Source organism: Convolutriloba macropyga, chromosome 6 (genome assembly GCF_964194025.1).
Source record: "Convolutriloba macropyga chromosome 6, txConMacr16.3, whole genome shotgun sequence".
NCBI classification, from domain to species: domain Eukaryota; kingdom Metazoa; phylum Xenacoelomorpha; order Acoela; family Convolutidae; genus Convolutriloba; species Convolutriloba macropyga.
In genome coordinates, this window is record NC_134473.1 from 9491519 (window position 1) to 9518373 (window position 26855).

The following is a 26855-nucleotide window of genomic DNA, read 5'->3' on the forward strand; positions in this document are numbered from 1 at the left end:
CATTTAAATTCTCAAAAATGCTTCAAATTAAAACAATCAGAAAAAAAAGTTCTCATTTTTTTCTATAAATAAGCTCATCTGGTATTAGTTTCAATTCAAATGGCACTCTAATGCATTCATGCGGAATTGAATGGCTGAAAGACCTTATTCCGAAGTTAGTTTCAGTGACGGAAATTTGAAGGTTGTAGATATACTGGCATAATGTAAGTTTATCATTGCCAGACACATGGGAACTAATATACCCCGGAACTCGTTAAGGTTGATGAATTAGGCGATGAACAAAAAGCAAAGTTCTGAACAACACACGTTTTTGCACAGGTATCCAATGTAGCTGCTTGATGAATCTTGAAGTTGGTGTTCCGGGTGACAGTCGAAATATCAACCTGCATGCACAATTACTTATCCAATGTAACTTCCTATGAAGTACAGCAGGTAATCTATAGTAAAATGAATTGCAGCAATCAAGCCGCGTTTACGGTGTTTCATCTTACGGTCTCCTTTTTGAATACGGGTCGACTCTTTGATGTGGCTAAATATTTTAGCCTCTGTTGTTTTTTCGTGGGTGCGTGGTCCTCTACGATTCACGTACTCCATGAGTTTTGTCTTGCGTTCGTCGCGGGTACCAAATTTTGCATTATCGCTATTGCGAACTGTTACCTCTACTTTTCCGGGCTCGCGTATTACTGAGGTATATTGGTCCGCTTTTTCATGCATTCATGCGGAATCTAATGCATTCATGCGGAATTGAATGGCTGAAAGACCTTATTCCGAAGTTAGTTTTAGTGACGGAAATTTGAAGGTTGTAGACATACTGGCATAATGTAAGTTTATCATTGCCAGACACATGGGAACTAATATACCCCGGAACTCGTTAAGGTTGATGAATTAGGCGATGAACAAAAAGCAAAGTTCTGAACAACACACGTTTTTTGCACAGGTATCCAATGTAGCTGCTTGATGAATCTTGAAGTTGGTGTTCCGGGTGACAGTCGAAATATCAACCTGCATGCACAATTACTTATCCAATGTAACTTCCTATGAAGTACAGCAGGTAATCTATAGTAAAATGAATTGCAGTAATCAAGCCGCGAAATAATCAAAACTCTTACCAACTCTATGAGGACATCGTTGTCAACTGTGTCTCTGATAGAAATCTTCCGTAGCATATAGTAGCAGGCAGAAGTAACTGAACTGATTTGCTTTGAAAATAAAAGTTTGTAATCCAGAATAAAGCCAAGGAAGGCCAAGGAACTAGCCTTGAGCTGTGATTACTGAAAAAATTCAAGTTTGGGGATCAATATCATTTCTTCGAGGTTACAGTTATTAAACTTTGAGTTTGGTTTTTACAGCCAATTTCAATAAGGGTTTAAGAATGTTTGTAACCAACATTTCAGTAGTAGTGTGGTAACCTGCTAAAGGCACAAAACAATTTTTCTACCGGCAAATTTTTTCTATTCCTATAATCTACGCACGACAAAATGGGCATCTTTGTTTTAGTTTTCTTTTTTTTTCAAATTTTATTATTATTTGAAATATGCAGGATTTAGATTCTTATAAATTAAAAAAAATTATACTAAATTATAATGTGGTTAGCTGGAATGCTTCTTGAACTTTAAATTAAGGGATTCAGAATTTGCCAAATTGTCAGTTTCCAGATCTATTCTCAGGGACAAGTACTATGACTTCTAATTTTTTTTGTTCAATTTTTGCCACGTGACCGTTCCGTTTGTTTCTGATAGTTAAGAAAACACACAATTGGAAGCGATTTTGCTGTAAATTGCACAAGACGAGAAGTCTTGGACAGCTAGCATTTCGTTTCCTTTACACCAGCTTCCCATTTTAGAAGTAAAAGTTGTCATTATGTTTTTCGTTCTCGACAATCGAAACTGAAGAATCATTATGGAAAAATTGATGTATGATTGCGCAGAGTAGTAATCACAAAAACCACTCTAATCAAAAAGACCAAAATTTATGTCCGTGCAACAAACATTTCGATGTCCCTGACAATTCGTTGCGCTTTTCAAATCTAAGAAACACTTGCTTCTCAAAATTGGTCGGGATCAGCCGCAAATGAATATATGCAGTAATATTAAAAATACTGATATTTATAATATTTGAATTAAATGCTGATAAATTTGATATAGCAAAATGATAGAAGTAAAAGCTGTCATTATGTTCTGACTTTTGGTTTTGTGTTTGCGTTAATAGTGGCAAAAATTTTCGAACTCACTTGAATAAATGAAACTGATGTACCGTTATGCGCAGGATGTAGTCTGCAAGAAAACCTCTAATAGAATGAAAAAATTTCTTAGATGAACCCAGAAGGGCCCGCCAGAAGGTATGTTCCAGGTAGAGTTTTAAGAACCTTGAGATACTTAGTCCCTTAAAAGGTCTTGAGATTAAATTCGCCAAGCTAACACAAACTCCGTAGCCCATTACAAGAATCGTTTACTTTTTTAAATGGTAATGTCGCACACAAATGAAATTGTGTGCTTGATCTTGAGTCGTGAGTTACGATTATGTTTCTACTTAGCTAAATTGCGCGGCGGGTGCGCTTAGCACAGTTTATAAATGAATTCGCTTAGCGAATCGCTTGACAAACACTTGTCTAGTTTACTTGACTAGTAAAGACGATTAGCGAAGAATAAGTTAATTATGCAACTGTTCGCGAAGTGCAAAACTAAAAGATTGATACTGAAAGTAAAATGATATCTTAGAAGTCACAACAAACATGAACAACAATTTCCCGATGCGGGAATTAGGGTAACAGACTAGCGCATGAAATAACAATGAACTACACTTGAATTCTACACATGCCTTTCAGGAATAAGTACACTAAAATAAAATAAGTACATCGTATAAAAAATTTACCACACTAAATTAATCGATGATGTATGACATTTCTCCCTCTTTAATAAGAATTAAAATTGCGTAGAATAAAATTTTAATAACAATATGGATAAAAATTAATACTTATTCGCCGGTTAAATAGTTATAAACAAAATATGTACTGGTTATCATAGCTAGTCATATGTAATAATATATCTAGTTTTAGCATTTCAAAGTTTTTACAAATCTTCCTCATCAATTATGAGTTCATTTGACGAATTATGATCCGCTGGTCGGATTCGAGGATCTGTCGGGGATACCTGTCCTATGATAGGCGAGGGGAACTCATTTTCTATTGGTTCAACTCGCGATGCAGTGTCACCAATTGTTTGCACTATAGAAGGTTGTACTGACTCAACATCGCCTGCCCGTCGTTTCCTTCGAAGTTGAACAAAATTTGGGGGACAAGAGTTTTTTGACTTGCCAGATGAATCATCCTTATCGTAGCCATAATATTTTTAACTTTTCCTGGTCCTTTTTGTGGCTCTTGGCTGAACTTGTTGTAGGGCTGCTGCTGGAGCCGAAGCAGATGGGATGGTCAATTCTGATTGATTGTTTGTTGGAGGAGGAGCAATTAACACTGCAGTAGTTATGATTTGCTGTTCGGGAGCAGTTTCTTGAATAGCGGGTAATTCTTACGGCGCGAAATTTTCTGGAATTTTGGGCATGCGTACACGCATCGCACGAGCAATAGTTGGCTTATTGGATGATGCACCGCTCCCCGTTTCCCGTTTACGGTGTTTCATCTTACGGTCTCCTTTTTGAATACGGGTCGACTCTTTGATGTGGCTAAATATTTTAGCCTCTGTTGTTTTTTCGTGGGTGCGTGGTCCTCTACGATTCACGTACTCCATGAGTTTTGTCTTGCGTTCGTCGCGGGTACCAAATTTTGCATTATCGCTATTGCGAACTGTTACCTCTACTTTTCCGGGCTCGCGTATTACTGAGGTATATTGGTCCGCTTTTTGAACGGCAGATCCTGGGGCCAATACCTCGTACAGCCCGTCAAGATTCTTTTTGGATCGTTTGTGAGGATGCTTGTTTCGAGCGATGTTTATCTGCACGGCATGTTCTTTTATTGGAATTGCTCGCTGTGCTTTAGTAGTGCGGAGAAATCGAGACTCGTTATCAGCAGCGACTCGTTCACGCGTGGCGGCATCTCTTGTAGCCTTGCACATATTACGCTCTATTTCATCATCACTGCGATCATTTCCCCAGTGCTCTTCAGGCAACAATTCGTTAGGCGTGACCGTTTCTTCATCTAAATAATGATTCAAAATTTTTTCATAACTTAAATCAGATGAATTTGGTTTTGGACTTATATTGCTAAGCGGTGTATTTGCTTTGCGCCCAAAATGTCATTCGAATGGCGAAAGCTTAGTTGTTTTATGTTTGCATATGCGGAGCTGGTATATAATTGATTTTAAAGCGGCTTTAATGGTGAACGAATTTAATTCTTTGTTTGCCTCTTTTATACATGCTAAGCGTTGTTTTATTGTACTAATAAGTCTTTTCACTTAACTTATTGCGCGATGGTCGTTTGCCGGGGCTGGTATTAAAGTGATACTGTTTTTCGTACAGAAGATTTTACTTGATTACCTATAAGGCTACGAGCCTGATCTATTCTTAAAGAACGGGGGACTCCATGAGTATGTATATAATTATCCAAAAATTTTACTACCTTCGATGCATTTGCGTTTTCAAAAATTTCTGCAGAAGGGTATTTCGAAAATCTATCAATACATGTTAAAATATAAATTTCATGTTCTTTTTCATTTTTTATAGGTCCTGCAAAATCTATATGTATTTCTTGATTTGGGACTATACATGGTGTATGTGCTTTGAATTGCTTTGTAGGAATAACAGATTTTAAATTTTTACCGATGGCGGTGCAAGATTTGCACTCTATGGCTTAGGCCAGCAGGTCGCGATTCATGTATGGCCACCAGCAATGCTGGGCCATACACACCATTCCCCAGCTGCCGGGGTGACTTGCGTGCAGATCCTCGATTAGGATTAGAGCATCTTTGAGGGCGCTCGGGATGGGCACCTTCTCATCCATACATACGCACCCGCTACTGACATGAAGATCACGCCAATAGCTGTGGAGATACGGGTTGAGGGCTTTGAGTCGTTCCTCATCTGAACAGATGATGCAATCCTGAACCTCTTTTAGAACGGCGTCCTTGCTTGTCAGGGAAGCAATCAGCCCTTTGTTAAATACTCTGCCCACCACTTTCTCAAATGAAACCACTTGGGGACTATCCGTGATTGGGGTGCTGAGGTTGGAATGCAAGGATCGGCGCGGCGTATTGGTTGTTGGGTTGTCGGTGAAACATACGCGAGGCGGAGCTCTATTTGCTCGAGTTGAGGTTGATTTTCCTTTCATAGATGATGCTTGCTGACTCATTTTGGTTGAGGTTTTAGTTTTTTCAATTAAGTCAATTGACAAAGAAGACAACTGAATTTCAGGTTGAATTTGGGCAAAAAGCAACTTTTTATTGTTTGTCAATTGAGCACGTGAATTATTTAAAATAAGTGAGTTTGGAGTACTAAATAAGGTAGGAACTTGAGACTTATTCGTGATTGACAAGTGAGAGTGACTTATTTGAGTGAATTGAGGCTTATTTTGGTAAGCGAGTGACGCCTTTCCTGTATTTGAGTTTATTTGAGACTCAATTTGTAGTGGTGTAATTACAATAGGTAGACTATGCGACGCGAATTGAGATCTATTTTGGTAATTGTTAACATTCATTGCAAAAGAGGCATTTGAATTATGTGATATATTCTGTTGACTACTTAATAGGGCATTATGCCCTGCGGGTGTTAATTAGTTATGAGAAAAGCGTACTCGCGCTGCGAAATCAGGATTAGAATTAGTGTATTTGGGAGTGTGTACTTTTGGAGTATGACATGATTGTGCAAATACTAACTGATTTTGAGTCAAATGCACTCGCTTAGCATGTGCACTAGTAAAATTCATACAATTAGTATGACTGAAATCTGGATTATAATTTTGATCAGCGAGTGATTTAATATTTTGAGTTAAGCGTACGCGCGAGGCGTGTTCACTATGCTGATTATTGATTTTAAAAGAGGACAAAGTAGAATGATAATTTCGCGTAGCGAGTGCTGAGTTATAATTTGTCAAGCGTACGCGCTTAGCGGGATCACTATCAAAAAGTTTTGATTTAAGAAAGGTTTCAAGCTATGATTTTGCGGAGCGAGTAGCATATTAACTTTTAATTGGGATTTAGGTTTAGCATAATCTATATTCAATACTTGTTCAGTATGTTTGGTGGAATTTTGTATTTCACATTCATTATCGTGATATAATTTAGTAAGTATATGAGCTGAAATGTTGTGTTTTTGTTGAAGTAATTTTGCATCAGAGTGTATGCTTGATAATGTTGCGACTAGAAATTCCTCGTCGTATTTAGAAATACTTTTTGCCGGTTCATATGGGTTACGGGATATATAATCAACAAGTCCCATCTTTGCGCCTGGCAAGTGTTCTATTTTAAACTGGTAAGCTAAAAGACGATCAACCCATCGTGATAAACGACCATTATAACTTTTGTTTGATCTAAGTTCTTTTAAAATTGCGAGAAGTGCTCGGTGACCGGTGATAATAGAAAATTCTTTACCATAGAGATAGTTTTAAATATTCTATAGACCATACCACTCCGAGAAGTTGCAGTTCGTTAATACTTTAACGTTCTTCATTACTATTTAAAAATCTGGTTGCAAAAGAGATCGGCTTCCAACCATCAACTGTTAGTTGTTCTAGTGCTGCTCCCAATCCAGAGCGAGAGGCATCACATTTAATTCGTGTTTCGAGTTGCGGGTTATAGTGAATATTTTCTGTATGATTTGCTATGCGTGTTTTTATTGCATTGAAATTTGTCGTGTGATCGTCAGTCCAAATGTATTTAGTTGATTTACGAAGGAGGGGTCTTAAAGGATGGCAGAGTTGAGCTAGGTTGGGAATACATTTACTATTGTAATGGACTGAGCCTAAGAACGAACGTAATTTTTTAAGCGTATTAGGTGGCTGTAGTGACAGAATAGACGATGTTTTAGTTTCGAGTGGTGATGTCCCAGATTGAGTAATTTTATATTGTAACCAGGAGATTTCTTGCTTCGCAAAATGACATTTAGGGAGATTAATTCGGAGTTTATCTGCGTCCACTTTCTTAATACCATCTAATACAAGTTGAAAATCATCTTCTTCAGAACCTTAACTCACAATTAATATGTCATCCAAAAAACAAAATGTTTTTTTTTGAGGCCGATTAACCTGTAATCTATTGCCTTCTGGAACTCGGCAGGCATGTCAGTGAGGCCATAAAATCCCGTTTTAAAACGATACGTGCCTGTCATATCACCACTTACAATATTGAAATTACAGTGTTTAGCAGTTTCGGGGTGAAGATTCAGTTGACTGTACGCGTACTTATGGTCTATAGTAGAGAAGTATATCTGCTTGTTCTGCTTTATAGTCTGTTATTATTTGTGATACGGAATCCATAAGTGTTTCAATATTCGGCATCTGATTGTTATTTTTGGATTCCAATGCTAACTTTATTGTTTGATCTCGTTTGACTGTAATTACTATAGATGAAATAAAATATTGATCAGAACAGTTAGTCAGTTTTTCTAGGTGTCCTTATTCAAGAAGTTTTTCATTTTCACTATTGAGTCCTTCTTGTAGATTAATGGGTACTCTTCTACCCTTTTGATGTTTTGGTTGAAAATTTTTATGAAACTTAGATTTAACAATGTGGATTTTTGACCGACCAATACGTGAAATGAGTTGTGGAAATTGCTTTGCAATGCGAGTTTTGAATGGACATTGAGGTGTGATTCCGTTGAACATACTACCTTCATTTGAGTTTGGGGTTTGAGTAACCGAGATTCCGAGAGCGTCAAACAAATCTCTACCAATTAGTGGTTTTAGTCCGTCGCGAACCACCACAAACTCAGCGTCTTCGGTTCGCCACGCCTTGCTCGCTATTGGCGCCTGTATCATACCCTCAACATTTATGGGTTCATTTGCGAATGTTTTGAGTTCCTGAGGGGGTGCTGTCATCAACCATCGGGCAAGAGGGGAATTGTCCGCTATTTCCGCAGCAAGATACTCGGTCAAGATACTACACACACTGCCTGAGTCAATGAGTAGTCCTACTTGGGTATTTCCAATTTGCAACCGAGTATTCTTTGGTTCGATTTTTATAGAGTTACTTGCAATACTGGCGACAATGTTATCATCTGAGCTATCGTAGTCAGATTCGCATTGGGGGTTATAGTCCATATTTTGGATTGCGTTCACCGTCTGATCAGTTGAGGTGTCTTCAACAGAGTTAACATTCGAGCGAGTGGGCTTATTTGATGAGGACTTCGGTTTTCGGCACACTCGTGAAAAATGATTTATTAAACCACAGTTATTGCAGGTCTTGCCCCTTGCAATACACTTGTCCTTGTGGTTTGCTGACCAAGTTAAACCACAATTTCTGCATAGTTGATTTGATGGTCGAATGAAGCTGGAAGTATTTGGCCGTTGACTTGGTTGTCGAAAGGATTGTTAAAAAGTTACCGCGTTAACATGCGATGCGGGTTGCGAATTTGCAGTTAATTTCTTTGACCTAGTTCCATATTTATGGCCAAACGCAGAGCTTGAGCTGGTTCAAGAGTTTCTCGTAGTAACTCCTTCTGAATTTCTGGGTCTTGAATGTTTGCAATAAACAAGTCTCTAATCAGAGTGTCCTCTTGGCTTCCGAGTTCACAATTCTCGGATAATTCCTTCAGTTTGCCGAGGAAGTGCTCGATAGACTCTCCTTTCGACTGTTTGGTAGTGAGAAGCATATACCTATCAAAGGTAATATTTCGTTGGCGGATAAATTTTGCCTCCATGATGTTCCAAAGTTCTACTGTTGTTAAGATGTCCATCTCGAGGTGCGGATTCCTGCTACAAACAATTCGTCTTCCCTCGGTGCCCAAACTGAGATATAGCATTGACACAGTCCTTCGGTCTGCCTGTGCCCACGGTTTGTCCCCACACATGATTCCTATCTCCATTTGCTTCTGGCAGCGATTTTCTCAATTCAATTTCAGTTGTGCGTTCCTTGCTAGTCTTTCCCTCTCCGATTGTGCCGACGATCCTGTTATTGTATTCTCATAGATGTGTTCAAGTGGTAGTTGTACTGTTTCGGGTTTTGGTTCCAGTCGAGGGTCTAGAGCAATATTTTCCTTCGCAAGGAGAGCCAATTTAGCCTGCATCTGCCACTTCTCCCACTTCAGTGGGGGATCAGCACTAGGTTTTTCCCAAAAGGGCTCAATGCCAAGTGGGGTCCGCTTTTGGGTTGCTGACTGCGCCATGTCGTACACAAATGAAATTGTGTACTTGATCTTGAGTCGTGAGTTACGATTTTGTTTCTACTTTGCTAACTTGCGCGGCGGGTGCGCTTAGCACAGTTTATAAATGAATTCGCTTAGCGAATCGCTTGACAAACACTTGTCTAGTTTACTTGACTAGTAAAGACGATTAGCGAAGAATAAGTTAATTATGCAACTGTTCGCGAAGTGCAAAACTAAAAGATTGATACTGAAAGTAAAATGATATCTTAGAAGTCACAACAAACATGAACAACAATTTCCCGATGCGGGAATTAGGGTAACAGACTAGCGCAAGAAATAACAATGAACTACACTTGAATTCTACACATGCCCTTCAGGAATAAGTACACTAAAATAAAAAAGTACATCGTATAATAAATTTACGGCAGTAAATTAATTGATGATGTGTGACAGGTAAAAAACGACATTTGATCTTCTTTCTCCCCAAATTCCATTTCTGATATCGGAAATAAGAATAAATAATTGTATAAAATTGGAATAGAAAGTGCACGAGAAAATGTAAAAACTAGCTTTTTTTGTAAGTTTCATTGATTTTATACTTCGCAGAGTACTAACAAGAAAACAGTTTGTGCGTTTAAGCGTTTCAAATTTGAAGGTGGCTTAAAAATCAACTGTTTTGATTAAATCCAAGCTGTTTTTCCTGCCAATTAGACTGGTATTTCCTCTCAAACTGAAAACTAGTTAACATCAAAGCTTACTTTTATACAACTTAGCTGGGAAACGTTGATCATATTTTTGTAGTGAACATTTAAATTCCGAGAGTCGTGGAGAAAAAATTAGGAATTTGCTAACTATTTAAAAAGCATGTTTTTAAAGAATAACCAAAATTGAAGTTTTAAGTGTTTCTAGTTTTAAGTTAAATTGTTATGATGCGACAGCCTTGAGTAGAGAATGGGGTAATTAGCCTTGAGCTCATATTAGTGAAGAAATCAAAACTTGGGGATCGATCTCGAACCTTGGCAATCCAAATTATTGAAGTTTATTTTGAAAGCCAATTTTAATACGGATTTCGGGCCACGACAGCTGGGTTTTGATATTTGTGAAAAAACCTTTCAACTGTAGTGCGGTAAACTGCTAAAGGCAGAAAACAATGGGAGATTTTTGCTAGCTTCAAATTGTCAAAAGATAATAAAGGGGATGGACAACTTGCAAAATTGAGTTTTCAGATCTTTTCGCAGAAACGAGTACTATGACCTCTTTTTGTTCAAATTTTGCTCCCTCGATTGTTGCGTTTTTCTGATAGTTAAAAGATAGGGACTTAGGAGCGATTTAGCTGTAAATTGCTAAATTGCACAAGACGAGATATTGGTAAACTCGGACAGCTAGTATTTTGTTACCTTTCCACTACCTTTTCACAGCCACAAAAAAATCCTTCTAAGTCTGACAGTGAGTTAAGAAATTCAAAGGCATTTCGATGCAAAAAAGGCTGTCATTACTAACTGCTTTGGTCCACTGCGTTTCTTTTGTTGGTCTACTATATTACTGTTAAAATGTCCCGCGATGAATTCTTTTATCTTTTTTGACGTCGAACCTAGATGTTTTGGTGCATTGCCTCTGGGTTTCCAGATACCGAACAAAATGTGCCAGAGTTAATTTTTATTATTGTTTGATACCAAAACCCAAAAATCTCTGCTCTTCCTATACGATATCGCAAGCACTGAATCTGCGTGAAAAATAAGAATTTCCTGTGCATCAAAAAACTTCAATTTAATTTGTTTTGATATTTGAGTTTTCTGGTGAATTTATAAACATAACCCACTAACGTCGGAGCGAATTGCCCTCAAACGACCGGCTAGCTTCGTCAGCAGCTAGCTGCGGTTTAGTGAGGTTAGCTTTAGCTTAATTGAAGGGTTGTGAGGTGAGCGCAGCATGGAGGGGGGTGCACCTTTCACACCAGGAGTATAAGTCTCCAAAACAGTTTATGTGAATCGCATACTTGGAGACCAGTGAGCTGAAAGGCTCTAAGAAAACTTAATGCCCGCTGGGCGCTACCTCTTTATTCCATTTTTGAGGACGAAAAGTCAAATGGGTCAGACGAAAAATCAGTCAAGCAAAAAATTGCAATAAAAGAACAACCCGACTATATAATTGCTACAAATTTTGTTTGAGAGCAATTAATTACTTTACACGTTTAGACCGCTAATTTCCATCAAGATTAGGCTCAAATTTAGTTTGATGCGTAGAGTACCTAAAATTATTTCCTTTCTTGAGTTAGTAACCCCATGTTCTGCGCGGGCACTGGTAAAACTTAATCTACTACTTTTTTCACAAGTTTTATGTATCACTTTGTTACATTGGTTGAGAGAACTAATAAATTTTACAGTATTAAGTAAGCGCGTAGACATCTTGCTGAGAAATGTACTGCAATCTAGCGCCTTGAGAAGGTTCTTACTGCTTTCGCGTGAGAACTTATGCTCCGACCGAAGATGACGAGGAACACTATACAATGGTATAAGGACACTTAACTGGTTTGGGATCTGGTAGTCGCATTATCAGGGTGACAATTTGTCGAACAACAAAATACAGGTCAGGCAACAATTCTCATATCTTACGAATTGCATTTCCTCTATTGAAACAAAGAAAGATGAATTCGAGTTGCAATAATCGCCTCAGAACATATTACCGTCGGAAATGACGCGAGCTTGAGCAAGTTATGAGATTCTTTACAGCAAATCTGCTCGGAAACAATTTGCTTTAAATTCACGGCTTAAGCAAAAACGGAACACAGCCATTCTAAGGCGTCGTTTATTAAAAACTTTTCCATTCTATTTCAAAAACTTTACAGACATACAGCACGCCACGATTCTCTCGGTTCAAGTGACTAAACTTCTAAATTTATTTGACTAATTTTCTGCGAAGTTTGCAATGAGATGCTTTCCAATTTGAACAGTCCCTTAAATACTACTGATTAAATGGTAAATATATACAAAACCTGTCGAATCAGTAAAAAATTGCAGGTAAACCGTTCCGTAAGATAACCTGTGTCACAAAATTTCTAACTAGTTTTTAATACGCAATTTCAGTCAACTGTTTCCGAACACATTTGCAATGATTCCCTTCAGTTCTCAAAACTACATTTCAACAGCTTTAAAAGCGGCTTCGGCAACGCAGTACAATTAAAACTCAATTTCCATCATTTTCTACCCGGTCAAATTATTTAAACTATTTAAATATGAATCATATATACATATTTACATAACATCCACTTTTCATATATTCAACCTAGTTATCTTGACCAGTTTTCTCCTCTAAACTCAGGGTCTGAGTCTTCGATTCCATGTCACTTCTCTGATCAGAACTCTTGCTGTCAATGTTCAAGGTTTTATAGTCGATTTCAATCTTCGTGACTGAAGGTTGTCGCTGCTGTTTACCAATATGCGTCGATTCAGCCAAATCAACTTTCAAAGAGTCTTTTCTACTTTGGGGAACCTCATTCGCGGACGAAACAGAAGGAACAGTACTGCCAGTTCGCGTAATCGCGTTCAAGTTGAAATTTTTAGGGATAAACACGTGATCATTCCCTATTGATACCCAGATCGTTTTGGATCCCAGATTTGCCTCACTGGGTCGCAGTTCAATTTGCAGGTAGTAGCACATCATCCCGAATATTAGGAAAAGGACGAAGAAACATGGCCAGCCAATGAACCAAATATACCCCCTAATTTGTTCCCCGTCGTTATAACCCATGTCACATGACCACCAAATGCAGGGCACGAAATGGAGGAAAAATGCGAAAGCAAAACTGATAACAAACGCCATCAGAATGTTGAAAATATTGCACAAATGTAGGCGAACTTTGATAAGGCTGTTCTGTAATTTGAACTCGGTCACTTCGGGTTGATTACAACAGCAGCATCGAAACTTGGTTATTTTCACGAGACCAGGATCTCTCATACTTTTCGAAACAAACTGTGTGCCAATGGGAAGGAATCCAAACATACATGACGTAGACGAGCTCACAACGAAATACTTCTAAACAAAAAAACTGGTACAATTTACAGAAGCCAATAATTTACGAAAATCTGTTTATAAACAGTCATCAAGTTTATTGATACAATAAAAGATCAGTAAGTACACATACGAACTTTTTTAAACTATTGCAGGTATGAAAAGGAAGCACACCCGGCAGATTGCCGGAAAAGAGCCGCCGTTGATTCCAATAAGCATGATTGGGATTGAAAGAATAGAAGATTGAAAAAGATTTTTGTACAAACATTTTTTAAGTCCGATTTATTTTGATGGCATCTCGTAGTTGAACATACTTCTGTTTCCTAGAGAGAGGCTACAGGGGCTACTATCAATACCAATAAGCATTAGAGATGGTATCTAAGACCAATAGGAACGACGTTCAAATAGCGGGCATCTAAAATTGGGCTTTATGGGTTTATCCCGTTTCTATTTCTGACTTCAATTTTTTATACTGACCCTGTTCATTTTGAATTGCTTTGCTGAGCAACTGATGTTTAAAATCACTTTTATCAGAATGAGAGAAGAGAGAAACTAGCCTAGAGAAGTCAAAAAGATTTCACGCAAAATGTTGAAAAAGCGGTAAAATGAGGTAAAGCGAAACATTTTTTTGTTCGACTAAGTAAAAAAAAAACATAGCAGGACAAGTCCAGACGTACAATTCAAAGAATTTTCATTGACTAAACAAAAAAAATTAGACCTAGAACGGACTATGAGTGAATTGGGAAAGACATTTCTAAATAAAATCAGATGCAAAAAATCGAAAAAAACAATAAAAATCGAAGTGAAATTGCCGCATGTGAACAAAAAAACCACTAGCGAGAAAACGAATTTTTGTTCAAACACCGTTTTCTCACTACTTCAAAATTAGAGCGAAAAAAATTAACGCCGCAAAACCACTCGCTTTTTCGCTCCAGTTCCTGTTTCGGCGTGACCAAAATCACTACTCCAATTTGACTTCAAAAATCATAAAATGTGTGAACAGATCTTAAAACATAGCCGGAAGAATTCCGGAAACGACTCGAAGTAGAAAATTGCCCATACTTATGACTAAACAACTATAACATCTATTGTGAACCCTGAACCTCCAAAAACGCCATAAAAAATTCAGGGAAGATTAGAAACGGCATTCAAAAACAAATTGAATAAAAAAACCAGAAAAACTTAATGAGTTTTTTTAATAGTACAAGGAAACATAAAACCGAGTACAATTCCTTTGCAATTAGGGCAATGAAAAGTTCGCAAAACAATGGGCGCAAGTCATAGTAGGCTAAGAAACTTGTCTAAGACTAAAAAAAGAAAAACAGCAAAAAAAATAAGAAAAATGGTTTAAAATTTTTCAATTTTTCTGTCAATTTTCCCAAGAAAAAAAAATGATTTACACCAATAAAACTTTAGCCAATTGGTATCTGAATATTCCTTAAGTAACAAGCTTCTATTCAAATCCCACTTAAAGCATTAAAACAAAAAAAAACACAAAACTCAGCAAAACTGATCAAAAACCTCCACATTAGCATTAAACTCAAATTAACTACTTGAAACCTTCAATTCCTATCAAAACAATCCTAAAACTTATACAATATCATAATCAAACTTCATAACCATCAAAAAATTGCTTTTAAAAGCCGCACGTGAACAAAAAATTTCGTTCGCTTAGAGAAAATTTTTTCACACATCAATTTCTCGCTCTCTCAAAAACAGCGGTATGAGCAAAAACCACTCTCTTTTCGCTCCGCTCTTCACTGTTGTTCAGCACCAAAATCACTCCAAATTTTTTCTCGCGTTTTATTTCACGCTTCACAAATCACTCCAATAAATTGATTAAAAAAGGACTTCTCCAATACTCCTCTTCGAGTCGTAAAAAAAAGACAGCGCCTCAATACAATTCAAATTCTTTGAATTGTAAAAAAATTAGGAGCGCTATAATAGCCGACTGAGAAGATGAGGGCGGCTATTAATAATGAAAGGGAATAATGAGATGTTTTTCCGATGCTGTCATTATTATTATTAGGTACAACTAAAAACTATGAAGGCAATTGTCAAAAAATAGTCCATCTTCATCCTATATTTTGCTTGAAATTGGGCTCACAGGGCGATATGCGAGCTCAATTATAATCACGCGATTTCAAAAATGAAATAGAGGGATTCTGAAAACTTTGACCACTAGCTTCAAAGTTTGCGCAACGCCTTCATTAATAAGAATCCAGGTGCACCTTTCGCACGTTCATCAGATATGACTATGGGAGAAAATGAGGATCATACCAGAAACACGACAATCATTAAAAAAAAAACACCTTAGATCTATTTTAATTGGCAACTGCGTTCACTTGGTTTTACTGAAGTAAGGTAATTCGGTGTTGAAGTCGGAAAACGCTATAGGGTGCATTGAAGAAGAGCATGCGCCGTGAGATCGAGTGAGCTTGGCCAAATATGCAACCCACCTAGGGTTGGTTGGAATTCTCAATATGACAGTATGGTCTTTAACGGCAAAGGCAAAAAGAAAAAGCGCGGAACGACCGTCTCTCTGAATATACATCGAAAACTATTTAAATGCCTGACTTTATCAAAACCATCTGGTCAAATAGTCTTGTTAGGAATCGTTTCAAAAACTTCGATAATTTTTCCCTCACGAACTTTAAGTCCGTTGTACAACATATTTTTGAGCTGCCAGTGTATCTTGCTGCAACAATCCAAGATAGTCATTTTAAGCGAGAACACCGCAGAATAAATTATTAAAAGCTTCACATATCTCTTCAGCAGTTTTTACCTTAAAACTCGTATTTCATCACTCGGCAGAAGAGCGGTCTCCTTAGTATTTTTGAGATTTTTTGTGTACACTAACTCTAAGCGCATCAAAATCAGTTCGCATTTTGCGCTTCGTATTTTACCAATTTCTCATAAAGCCTAAATTGGACTAAGAAGTTCAATAGTGGGCTTCAAATAACCACATTTGAGGTTAACATATACCACTATTAAGATTTTAAAAAAATGAATTCAGCTGCTTGAACTTGTGATTGAGAGAGAATTTTAGATCACGCGCAACGCAAAAAGTCAAGCGCGTAAAAGTCAATCGAAAAGTAAAAATTGTCAAGGGAAAATTTTGCAAAAAAAGACACGTTTACAATAATTGCTAAGATCTTCTTTCAAGAGCAAAATTTGACAACGTATTTAGAAGCTTTTTCCTAGGCAACCGAAACTGTAATTACCTTCGGTTGTGGAACCTACTTGGACGCTTACACTATTACGCGGGTCCTCAATTCATTGGAACAAGTCCCTGACTAGAGTGGACAACACTTTTTGTTAAACCACCTATAGATACTTTTCGGAGCGCAAAATTTGACAACGTATTTAGAAGTTTTTTCCTAGGCGACCTATACTGAAAATACCTTCGGTTGTAGAACCTACTCGGATGCTTACGCTCCTACGTGGGTCTTTAATTCATTTGAACAAGTCCTTGACTAGAGTGGAAAACACTTTTTGTTATACCGCCTATAGATACTTTTCGGAGCGCAAAATTTGATAACATATTTAGAAGCTTTTTCCTAGGCAACCGAAACTGTAATTACCTTCGGTTCTCGAACCTACTTGGAAGCGTACACTATTACGCGGGACCTCAATTCATTGGAACAAGTCCCTGACTAGAGTGGACAACACTTTGTTAAACCGCCTATAGATAGTTTTAGGAGCGCAAAATTTGACAACATATTTAGAAGTTTTTTCCTAGGCAACCGAAACTGAAATAAACTTCGGTTGTGGAAACTAATTGGATGCTTACACTATTACGCGGGTCTTCAATTCATTGGAACAAGTCCCTGACGAGTGGACAACACTTTGTTAAAGCACCTATAGATACTTTTCGGAGCGCAAAATATGACAACGTATTTAAGAAGTTTTTTCCTAGGCGACCTCAACTGAAATTACCTTCGGTTGTAGAACATACTCGCATGCTTACGCTCCTACTTGGGTCCTTAATTCATTTGAAAAAGTCCTTGACTAGAGTGGAAAACACTTGTTGATCCGCCTACGGATAGTTTTTGGAGCGCAAAATTTGACAACGTATTTAGAAGTTTTTTCCTAGGCGACCGAAACTGAAAATACCTTCCGTTTCAGAGCCTACTCGGATGCTTACACTCCTACTTGGGTCCTCAATTCATTTGAACAAGTCCTTGCCTAGAGTGGACAACACTTTTACTTAAACCACCTATAGATACTTTTCGGAGCGCAAAATTTGACAACGTATTTAGAAGTTCTTTCCTAGGCGACCTAAACTGAAATTACCTTGAGTTGTACAACCTACTCGGATGTTTACGCTCCTACGTGGGTCCTTAATTCTTTTGAACAAGTCCTTGACCAGAGTGGAAAACACTTTTTGTTATACCGCCTATAGATACTTTTCGGAGCGAAAAATTTGACATATTTTGAAGCTTTTTCCTAGGCAACCGAAACTGTAATTACCTTCGGTTGTCGAAAATACTTAGATGCGTACACTATTACGCGGGACCTCAATTCATTGGAACAAGTCCCTGACTAGAGTGGACAACACTTTTTGTTAAACCACCTATAGATACTTTTCGGAGCGCAAAATTTGACAACGTATTTAGAAGCGTTTTCCTAGGCAACCGAAACTGTAATTACCTTCGGTTGTGGAACCTACTTGGATGCGTACACTATTACGCGGGTCCTCAATTCATTGGAACAAGTCTCTGTCTAGAGTGGACAACACTTTGTTAAACCGCCTATAGATAGTTTTAGGAGTGCAAAATTTGACAACACATTTAGAAGTTTTTTCCTAGGCAACCGAAACTGAAAAAACCTTCGGTTGTAGAACCCATTCGGATGTTTAAGCTCCTACGTGAGTCCTTAATTCATTTGAACAAGTCCTTGACTAGAGTGGAAAACACTTGTTGAACCGCCAACAGATAGTTTTTGCAGCGCAAAATTTGACAACGTATTTAGAAGCCTTTTCCTAGGCAACCGAAACTGTAATTATCTTCGGTTGTGGAAACTACTTGGATGCTTACACTATTAAGCGGGTCTTCAATTCATTGGAACAAGTCCCTGACGAGTGGACAACACTTTTCGTTAAACCACCTATAAATACTTTTCGGAGCGAAAAATTTGACAACATATTTAGAAGCTTTTTCCTAGGCAACCGAAACTGTAATTACGTTCGGTTGTCGAGCCTACTTGGATGCGTACACTATTACGCGGGACCTCAATTCATTGGAACAAGTCCCTGACTAGAGTGGACAACACTTTTTGTTAAACCACCTATAGATACTTTTCGGAGCGCAAAATTTGACAACGTATTTAGAAGCGTTTTCCTAGGCAACCGAAACTGTAATTACCTTCGGTTGTGGAACCTGCTTGGATGCGTACACTACTACGCGGGTCCTCAATTCATTGGAACAAGTCTCTGTCTAGAGTGGACAACACTTTGTTAAACCGCCTATAGATACTTTTCGGAGCGCAAAATTTGACAACGTATTTAAGAAGTTTTTACCTAGGCGACCTTAACTGAAATTACCTTTGGTTGTGGAACCTACTTGGATGCGTACACTATTACGCGGGTCCTCAATTCATTGGAACAAGTCTCTGACTAGAGTGGACAACACTTTGTTAAACCGCCTATAGATAGTTTTAGGAACGCAAAATTTGACAACGTATTTAGAGGTTTTTTCCTAGGCGACCGAAGCTGAAGCTACCTTCAGTTGTAGAACATACTCGGATGCTTACGCCCCTACGTGGGTCCTTAATTCATTTGAACAAGTCCTTGACTAGAGTGGAAAACACTTGTTGAACCGCCTACAGATAGTTTTTGGAGCGCAAAATTTGACAACGTAATTAGAAGTTTTTTCCTAGGCGACCGAAACTGAAAATAACTTCCGTTTCAGAGCCTACTCGGATGCTTACACTCCTACGTGGGTCCTCAATTCATTTGAACAAGTCCTTGCCTAGAGTGGACAACACTTTGTTAAACCGCCTATAGATAGTTTTAGGAGCGCAAAATTTGACAACATATTTAGAAGTTTTTTCCTAGGCAACCGAAACTGAAATAAACTTCGGTTGTTGAAACTAATTGGATGCCTACACTATTACGCGGGTCTTCAATTCGTTGGAACAAGTCCCTGACGAGTGGACAACACTTTGTTAAACCACCTATAGATACTTTTCGGAGCGCAAAATATGACAACGTATTTAAGAAGTTTTTTCCAAGCCGACCTCAACTGAAATTACCTTCGGTTGTAGAACATACTCGCATGCTTACGCTCCTACTTGGGTCCTTAATTCATTTGAAAAAGTCCTTGACTAGAGTGGAAAACACTTGTTGAACCGCCTACGGATAGTTTTTGGAGCGCAAAATTTGACAACGTATTTAGAAGTTTTTTCCTAGGCGACCGAAACTGAAAATACCTTCCGTTTCAGAGCCTACTCGGATGCTTACACTCCTACTTGGGTCCTCAATTCATTTGAACAAGTCCTTGCCTAGAGTGGACAACACTTTTACTTAAACCACCTATAGATACTTTACGGAGCGCAAAATTTGACAACGTATTTAGAAGTTCTTTCCTAGGCGACCTAAACTGAAATTACTTTCAGTTGTAGAACCTACTCGGATGCTTACGCTCCTACGTGGGTCCTTAATTCTTTTGAACAAGTCCTTGACCAGAGTGGAAAACACTTTTTGTTATACCGCCTATAGATACTTTTCGGAGCGAAAAATTTGACATATTTTGAAGCTTTTTCCTAGGCAACCGAAACTGTAATTACCTTCGGTTGTCGAAACTACTTAGATGCGTACACTATTACGCGGGACCTCAATTCATTGGAACAAGTCCCTGACTAGAGTGGACAACACTTTTTGTTAAACCACCTATAGATACTTTTCGGAGCGCAAAATTTGACAACGTATTTAGAAGCGTTTTCCTAGGCAACCGAAACTGTAATTACCTTCGGTTGTGGAACCTACTTGGATGCGTACACTATTACGCGGGTCCTCAATTCATTGGAACAAGTCTCTGTCTAGAGTGGACAACACTTTGTTAAACCGCCTATAGATAGTTTTAGGAGTGCAAAATTTGACAACACATTTAGAAGTTTTTTCCTAGGCAACCGAAACTGAAAAAACCTTCGATTGTAGAACCTATTCGGATGTTTAAGCTCCTACGTGAGTCCTTAATTCATTTGAACAAGTCCTTGACTAGAGTGGAAAACACTTGTTGAACCGCCAACAGATAGTTTTTGCAGCGCAAAATTTGACAACGTATTTAGAAGCCTTTTCCTAGGCAACCGAAACTGTAATTATCTTCGGTTGTGGAAACTACTTGGATGCTTACACTATTAAGCGGGTCTTCAATTCATTGGAACAAGTCCCTGACGAGTGGACAACACTTTTTGTTAAACCACCTATAAATACTTTTCGGAGCGAAAAATTTGACAACATATTTAGAAGCTTTTTCCTAGGCAACCGAAACTGTAATTACCTTCGGTTGTCGAGCCTACTTGGATGCGTACACTATTACGCGTGACCTCAATTCATTGGAACAAGTCCCTGACTAGAGTGGACAACACTTTTTGTTAAACCACCTATAGATACTTTTCGGAGCGCAAAATTTGACAACGTATTTAGAAGCGTTTTCCTAGGCAACCGAAACTGTAATTACCTTCGGTTGTGGAACCTGCTTGGATGCGTACACTATTACGAGGGTCCTCAATTCATTGGAACAAGTCTCTGTCTAGAGTGGACAACACTTTGTTAAACCGCCTATAGATACTTTTCGGAGCGCAAAATTTGACAACGTATTTAAGAAGTTTTTACCTAGGCGACCTCAACTGAAATTACCTTTGGTTGTGGAACCTACTTGGATGCGTACACTATTACGCGGGTCCTCAATTCATTGGAACAAGTCTCTGACTAGAGTGGACAACACTTTGTTAAACCGCCTATAGATAGTTTTAGGAACGCAAAATTTGACAACGTATTTAGAGGTTTTTTCCTAGGCGACCGAAGCTGAAGCTACCTTCAATTGTAGAACAAACTCGGATGCTTACGCCCCTACGTGGGTCCTTTATTCATTTGAACAAGTCCTTGACTAGAGTGGAAAACACTTGTTGAACCGCCTACAGATAGTTTTTGGAGCGCAAAATTTGACAACGTAATTAGAAGTTTTTTCCTAGGCAACCGAAACTGTAATTATCTTCGGTTGTGGAAACTACTTGGATGCTTACACTATTAAGCGGGTCTTCAATTCATTGGAACAAGTCCCTGACGAGTGGACAACACTTTTTGTTTAACCACCTATAAATACTTTTCGGAGCGAAAAATTTGACAACATATTTAGAAGCTTTTTCCTAGGCAACCGAAACTGTAATTACCTTCGGTTGTCGAGCCTACTTGGATGCGTACACTATTACGCGGGACCTCAATTCATTGGAACAAGTCCCTGACTAGAGTGGACAACACTTTTTGTTAAACCGCCTATAGATAGTTTTAGGAACGCAAAATTTGACAACGTATTTAGAGGTTTTTTCCTAGGCGACCGAAGCTGAAGCTACCTTCAATTGTAGAACAAACTCGGATGCTTACGCCCCTACGTGGGTCCTTAATTCATTTGAACAAGTCCTTGACTAGAGTGGAAAACACTTGTTGAACCGCCTACAGATAGTTTTTGGAGCGCAAAATTTGACAACGTAATTAGAAGTTTTTTCCTAGGCAACCGAAACTGTAATTATCTTCGGTTGTGGAAACTACTTGGATGCTTACACTATTAAGCGGGTCTTCAATTCATTGGAACAAGTCCCTGACGAGTGGACAACACTTTTTGTTTAACCACCTATAAATACTTTTCGGAGCGAAAAATTTGACAACATATTTAGAAGCTTTTTCCTAGGCAACCGAAACTGTAATTACCTTCGGTTGTCGAGCCTACTTGGATGCGTACACTATTACGCGGGACCTCAATTCATTGGAACAAGTCCCTGACTAGAGTGGACAACACTTTTTGTTAAACCGCCTATAGATAGTTTTAGGAACGCAAAATTTGACAACGTATTTAGAGGTTTTTTCCTAGGCGACCGAAGCTGAAGCTACCTTCAATTGTAGAACAAACTCGGATGCTTACGCCCCTACGTGGGTCCTTAATTCATTTGAACAAGTCCTTGACTAGAGTGGAAAACACTTGTTGAACCGCCTACAGATAGTTTTTGGAGCGCAAAATTTGACAACGTAATTAGAAGTTTTTTCCTAGGCAACCGAAACTGTAATTATCTTCGGTTGTGGAAACTACTTGGATGCTTACACTATTAAGCGGGTCTTCAATTCATTGGAACAAGTCCCTGACGAGTGGACAACACTTTTTGTTTAACCACCTATAAATACTTTTCGGAGCGAAAAATTTGACAACATATTTAGAAGCTTTTTCCTAGGCAACCGAAACTGTAATTACCTTCGGTTGTCGAGCCTACTTGGATGCGTACACTATTACGCGGGACCTCAATTCATTGGAACAAGTCCCTGACTAGAGTGGACAACACTTTTTGTTAAACCACCTATAGATACTTTTCGGAGCGCAAAATTTGACAACGTATTTAGAAGCGTTTTCCTAGGCAACCGAAACTGTAATTACCTTCGGTTGTGGAACCTGCTTGGATGCGTACACTATTACGCGGCTCCTCAATTCATTGGAACAAGTCTCTGTCTAGAGTGGACAACACTTTGTTAAACCGCCTATAGATACTTTTCGGAGCGCAAAATTTGACAACGTATTTAAGAAGTTTTTACCTAGGCGACCGAAGCTGAAGCTACCTTCAATTGTAGAACAAACTCGGATGCTTACGCCCCTACGTGGGTCCTTAATTCATTTGAACAAGTCCTTGACTAGAGTGGAAAACACTTGTTGAACCGCCTACAGATAGTTTTTGGAGCGCAAAATTTGACAACGTAATTAGAAGTTTTTTCCTAGGCAACCGAAACTGTAATTATCTTCGGTTGTGGAAACTACTTGGATGCTTACACTATTAAGCGGGTCTTCAATTCATTGGAACAAGTCCCTGACGAGTGGACAACACTTTTTGTTTAACCACCTATAAATACTTTTCGGAGCGAAAAATTTGACAACATATTTAGAAGCTTTTTCCTAGGCAACCGAAACTGTAATTACCTTCGGTTGTCGAGCCTACTTGGATGCGTACACTATTACGCGGGACCTCAATTCATTGGAACAAGTCCCTGACTAGAGTGGACAACACTTTTTGTTAAACCACCTATAGATACTTTTCGGAGCGCAAAATTTGACAACGTATTTAGAAGCGTTTTCCTAGGCAACCGAAACTGTAATTACCTTCGGTTGTGGAACCTGCTTGGATGCGTACACTATTACGCGGGTCCTCAATTCATTGGAACAAGTCTCTGTCTAGAGTGGACAACACTTTGTTAAACCGCCTATAGATACTTTTCGGAGCGCAAAATTTGACAACGTATTTAAGAAGTTGTTACCTAGGCGACCTCAACTGAAATTATCTTTGGTTGTGGAACCTACTTGGATGCGTACACTATTACGCGGGTCCTCAATTCATTGGAACAAGTCTCTGACTAGAGTGGACAACACTTTGTTAAACCGCCTATAGATAGTTTTAGGAACGCAAAATTTGACAACGTATTTAGAGGTTTTTTCCTAGGCGACCGAAGCTGAAGCTACCTTCAGTTGTAGAACAAACTCGGATGCTTACGACCCTACGTGGGTCCTTAATTCATTTGAACAAGTCCTTGACTAGAGTGGAAAACACTTGTTGAACCGCCTACAGATAGTTTTTGGAGCGCAAAATTTGACAACGTAATTAGAAGTTTTTTCCTAGGCGACCGAAACTGAAAATAACTTCCGTTTCAGAGCCTACTCGGATGCTTACACTCCTACGTGGGTCCTCAATTCATTTGAACAAGTCCTTGCCTAGAGTGGACAACACTTTGTTAAACCGCCTATAGATAGTTTTAGGAACGCAAAATTTGACAACGTATTTAGAAGTTTTTTCCTAGGCGACCTAAATTGAAATTACATTCTATTGTAGAATCTACTCGGATGCTTACGCTCCTACGTGGGACTTTAATTCATTTGAACAAATCCTTGACTAGAGTGGAAAACACTTGTTGAACCGCCAACAGATAGTTTTTGGAGCGCAAAATTTGACAACGTATTTAGAAGCTTTTTCCTAGGCGACCTAAACTGAAAATACCTTCGGTTGTAGAACCTACTCGGATGCTTACGCTCCTACGTGGGACTTTAATTCATTTGAACAAGTCCTTGACTAGAGTGGACAACACTTTGTTAAACCGCCTATAGATAGTTTTAGGAACGCAAAATTTGACAACGTAATTAGAAGTTTTTTCCTAGGCGACCGAAACTGAAAATAACTTCCGTTTCAGAGCCTACTCGGATGCTTACACTCCTACGTGGGTCCTCAATTCATTTGAACAAGTCCTTGCCTAGAGTGGACAACACTTTGTTAAACCGCCTATAGATAGTTTTAGGAACGCAAAATTTGACAACGTATTTAGAAGTTTTTTCCTAGGCGACCTAAATTGAAATTACATTCTATTGTAGAATCTACTCGGATGCTTACGCTCCTACGTGGGACTTTAATTCATTTGAACAAATCCTTGACTAGAGTGGAAAACACTTGTTGAACCGCCTACAGATAGTTTTTGGAGCGCAAAATTTGACAACTTAATTAGAAGTTTTTTCCTAGGCGACCGAAACTGAAAATAACTTCCGTTTCAGAGCCTACTCGGATGCTTACACTCCTACGTGGGTCCTCAATTCATTTGAACAAGTCCTTGCCTAGAGTGGACAACACTTTGTTAAACCGCCTATAGATAGTTTTAGGAACGCAAAATTTGACAACGTATTTAGAAGTTTTTTCCTAGGCGACCTAAATTGAAATTACATTCTATTGTAGAATCTACTCGGATGCTTACGCTCCTACGTGGGACTTTAATTCATTTGAACAAGTCCTTGCCTAGAGTGGACAACACTTTGTTAAACCGCCTATAGATAGTTTTAGGAACGCAAAATTTGACAACGTATTTAGAAGCTTTTTCCTAGGCGACCTAAACTGAAAATACCTTCGGTTGTAGAACCTACTCGGATGCTTACGCTCCTACGTGGGTCTTTAATTCATTTGAACAAGTCCTTGACTAGAGTGGAAAACACTTTTAAAGATAGTTTTTGGGGCGCAAAATTTGACAACGTATTTAGAAGCTTCTTCCTAGGCAACCGAAACTGTAATTACCTTCGGTTGTGGAACCTACTTGGATGCGTACCCTATTACGCGGGTCCTCAATTCATTGGAACAAGTCTCTGACTAGAGTGGACAACACTTTGTTGAACCGCCAACAGATAGTTTTTGGAGCGCAAAATTTGACAACGTATTAAGAAGCTTTTTCCTAGGCAACCGAAACTGTAATTACCTTCGGTTGTGGAAACTACTTGGATGCTTACACTATTAAGCGGGTCTTCAATTCATTGGAACAAGTCCCTGACGAGTGGACAACACTTTTTGTTAAACCACCTATAGATACTTTTCGGAGCGCAAAATTTGACAACGTATTTCGAAGTTTTTTCCTAGAACACCTAAATTGAAATTACATTCTGTTGTAGAACCAACTCGGATGCTTACGCTCCTACGTGGGTCTTTAATTCATTTGAACAAGTCCTTGACTAGAGTGGAAAACACTTTTTGTTATACCGCCTATAGATACTTTTCGGAGCGCAAAATTTGACAACGTATTTCGAAGTTTTTTCCTAGAACACCTAAATTGAAATTACATTCTGTTGTAGAACCAACTCGGATGCTTACGCTCCTACGTGGGTCCTCAATTCATTGGAACAAGTCTCTGACTAGAGTGGACAACACTTTGTTGAACCGCCAACAGATAGTTTTTGGAGCGCAAAATTTGACAACGTATTAAGAAGCTTTTTCCTAGGCAACCGAAACTGTAATTACCTTCGGTTGTGGAAACTACTTGGATGCTTACACTATTAAGCGGGTCTTCAATTCATTGGAACAAGTCCCTGACGAGTGGACAACACTTTTTGTTAAACCACCTATAGATACTTTTCGGAGCGCAAAATTTGACTACGTATTTCGAAGTTTTTTCCTAGAACAACTAAATTGAAATTACATTCTGTTGTAGAACCAACTCGCATGCTTACGCTCCTACGTGGGACCTTAATTCATTTGAACAAATCCTTGACTAGAGTGGAAAACACTTGTTGAACCGCCAACAGATAGTTTTTGGAGCGCAAAATTTGACAACGTATTTAGAAGCTTTTTCCTAGGCGACCTAAACTGAAATTACCTTTGGTTGTAGAACCTACTCGGATGCTTACGCTCCTACGTGGGTCCTTAATTCATTTGAACAAGTCCTTGACTAGAGTGGAAAACACTTTTATAGATAGTTTTTGGGGCGCAAAATTTGACAACGTATTTAGAAGCTTCTTCCTAGGCAACCCAAACTGTAATTCCCTTTGGTTGTGGAACCTACTTGGATGCGTACACTATTACGCGGGACCTCAATTCATTGGAAC

At 38.6% G+C, this 26855-nt stretch overlaps 1 protein-coding gene across 1 annotated transcript in view; it reads right to left on the reverse strand.

Annotated features, from left to right (window-relative positions):
- Nucleotides 1–12417: 12417 nt before the first annotated feature.
- LOC142341474 (uncharacterized) overlaps nucleotides 12418–26855 on the reverse strand; it is a 111569-nt gene continuing 97131 nt past the window's right edge. Inside the window, exon 2 of the mRNA XM_075392435.1 lies at nucleotides 12418–13278. Coding sequence (XP_075248550.1) covers nucleotides 12529–13278 — 750 coding nt within the window. The 3' untranslated portion in view covers nucleotides 12418–12528. The remainder of the gene's footprint in view (nucleotides 13279–26855) is intronic.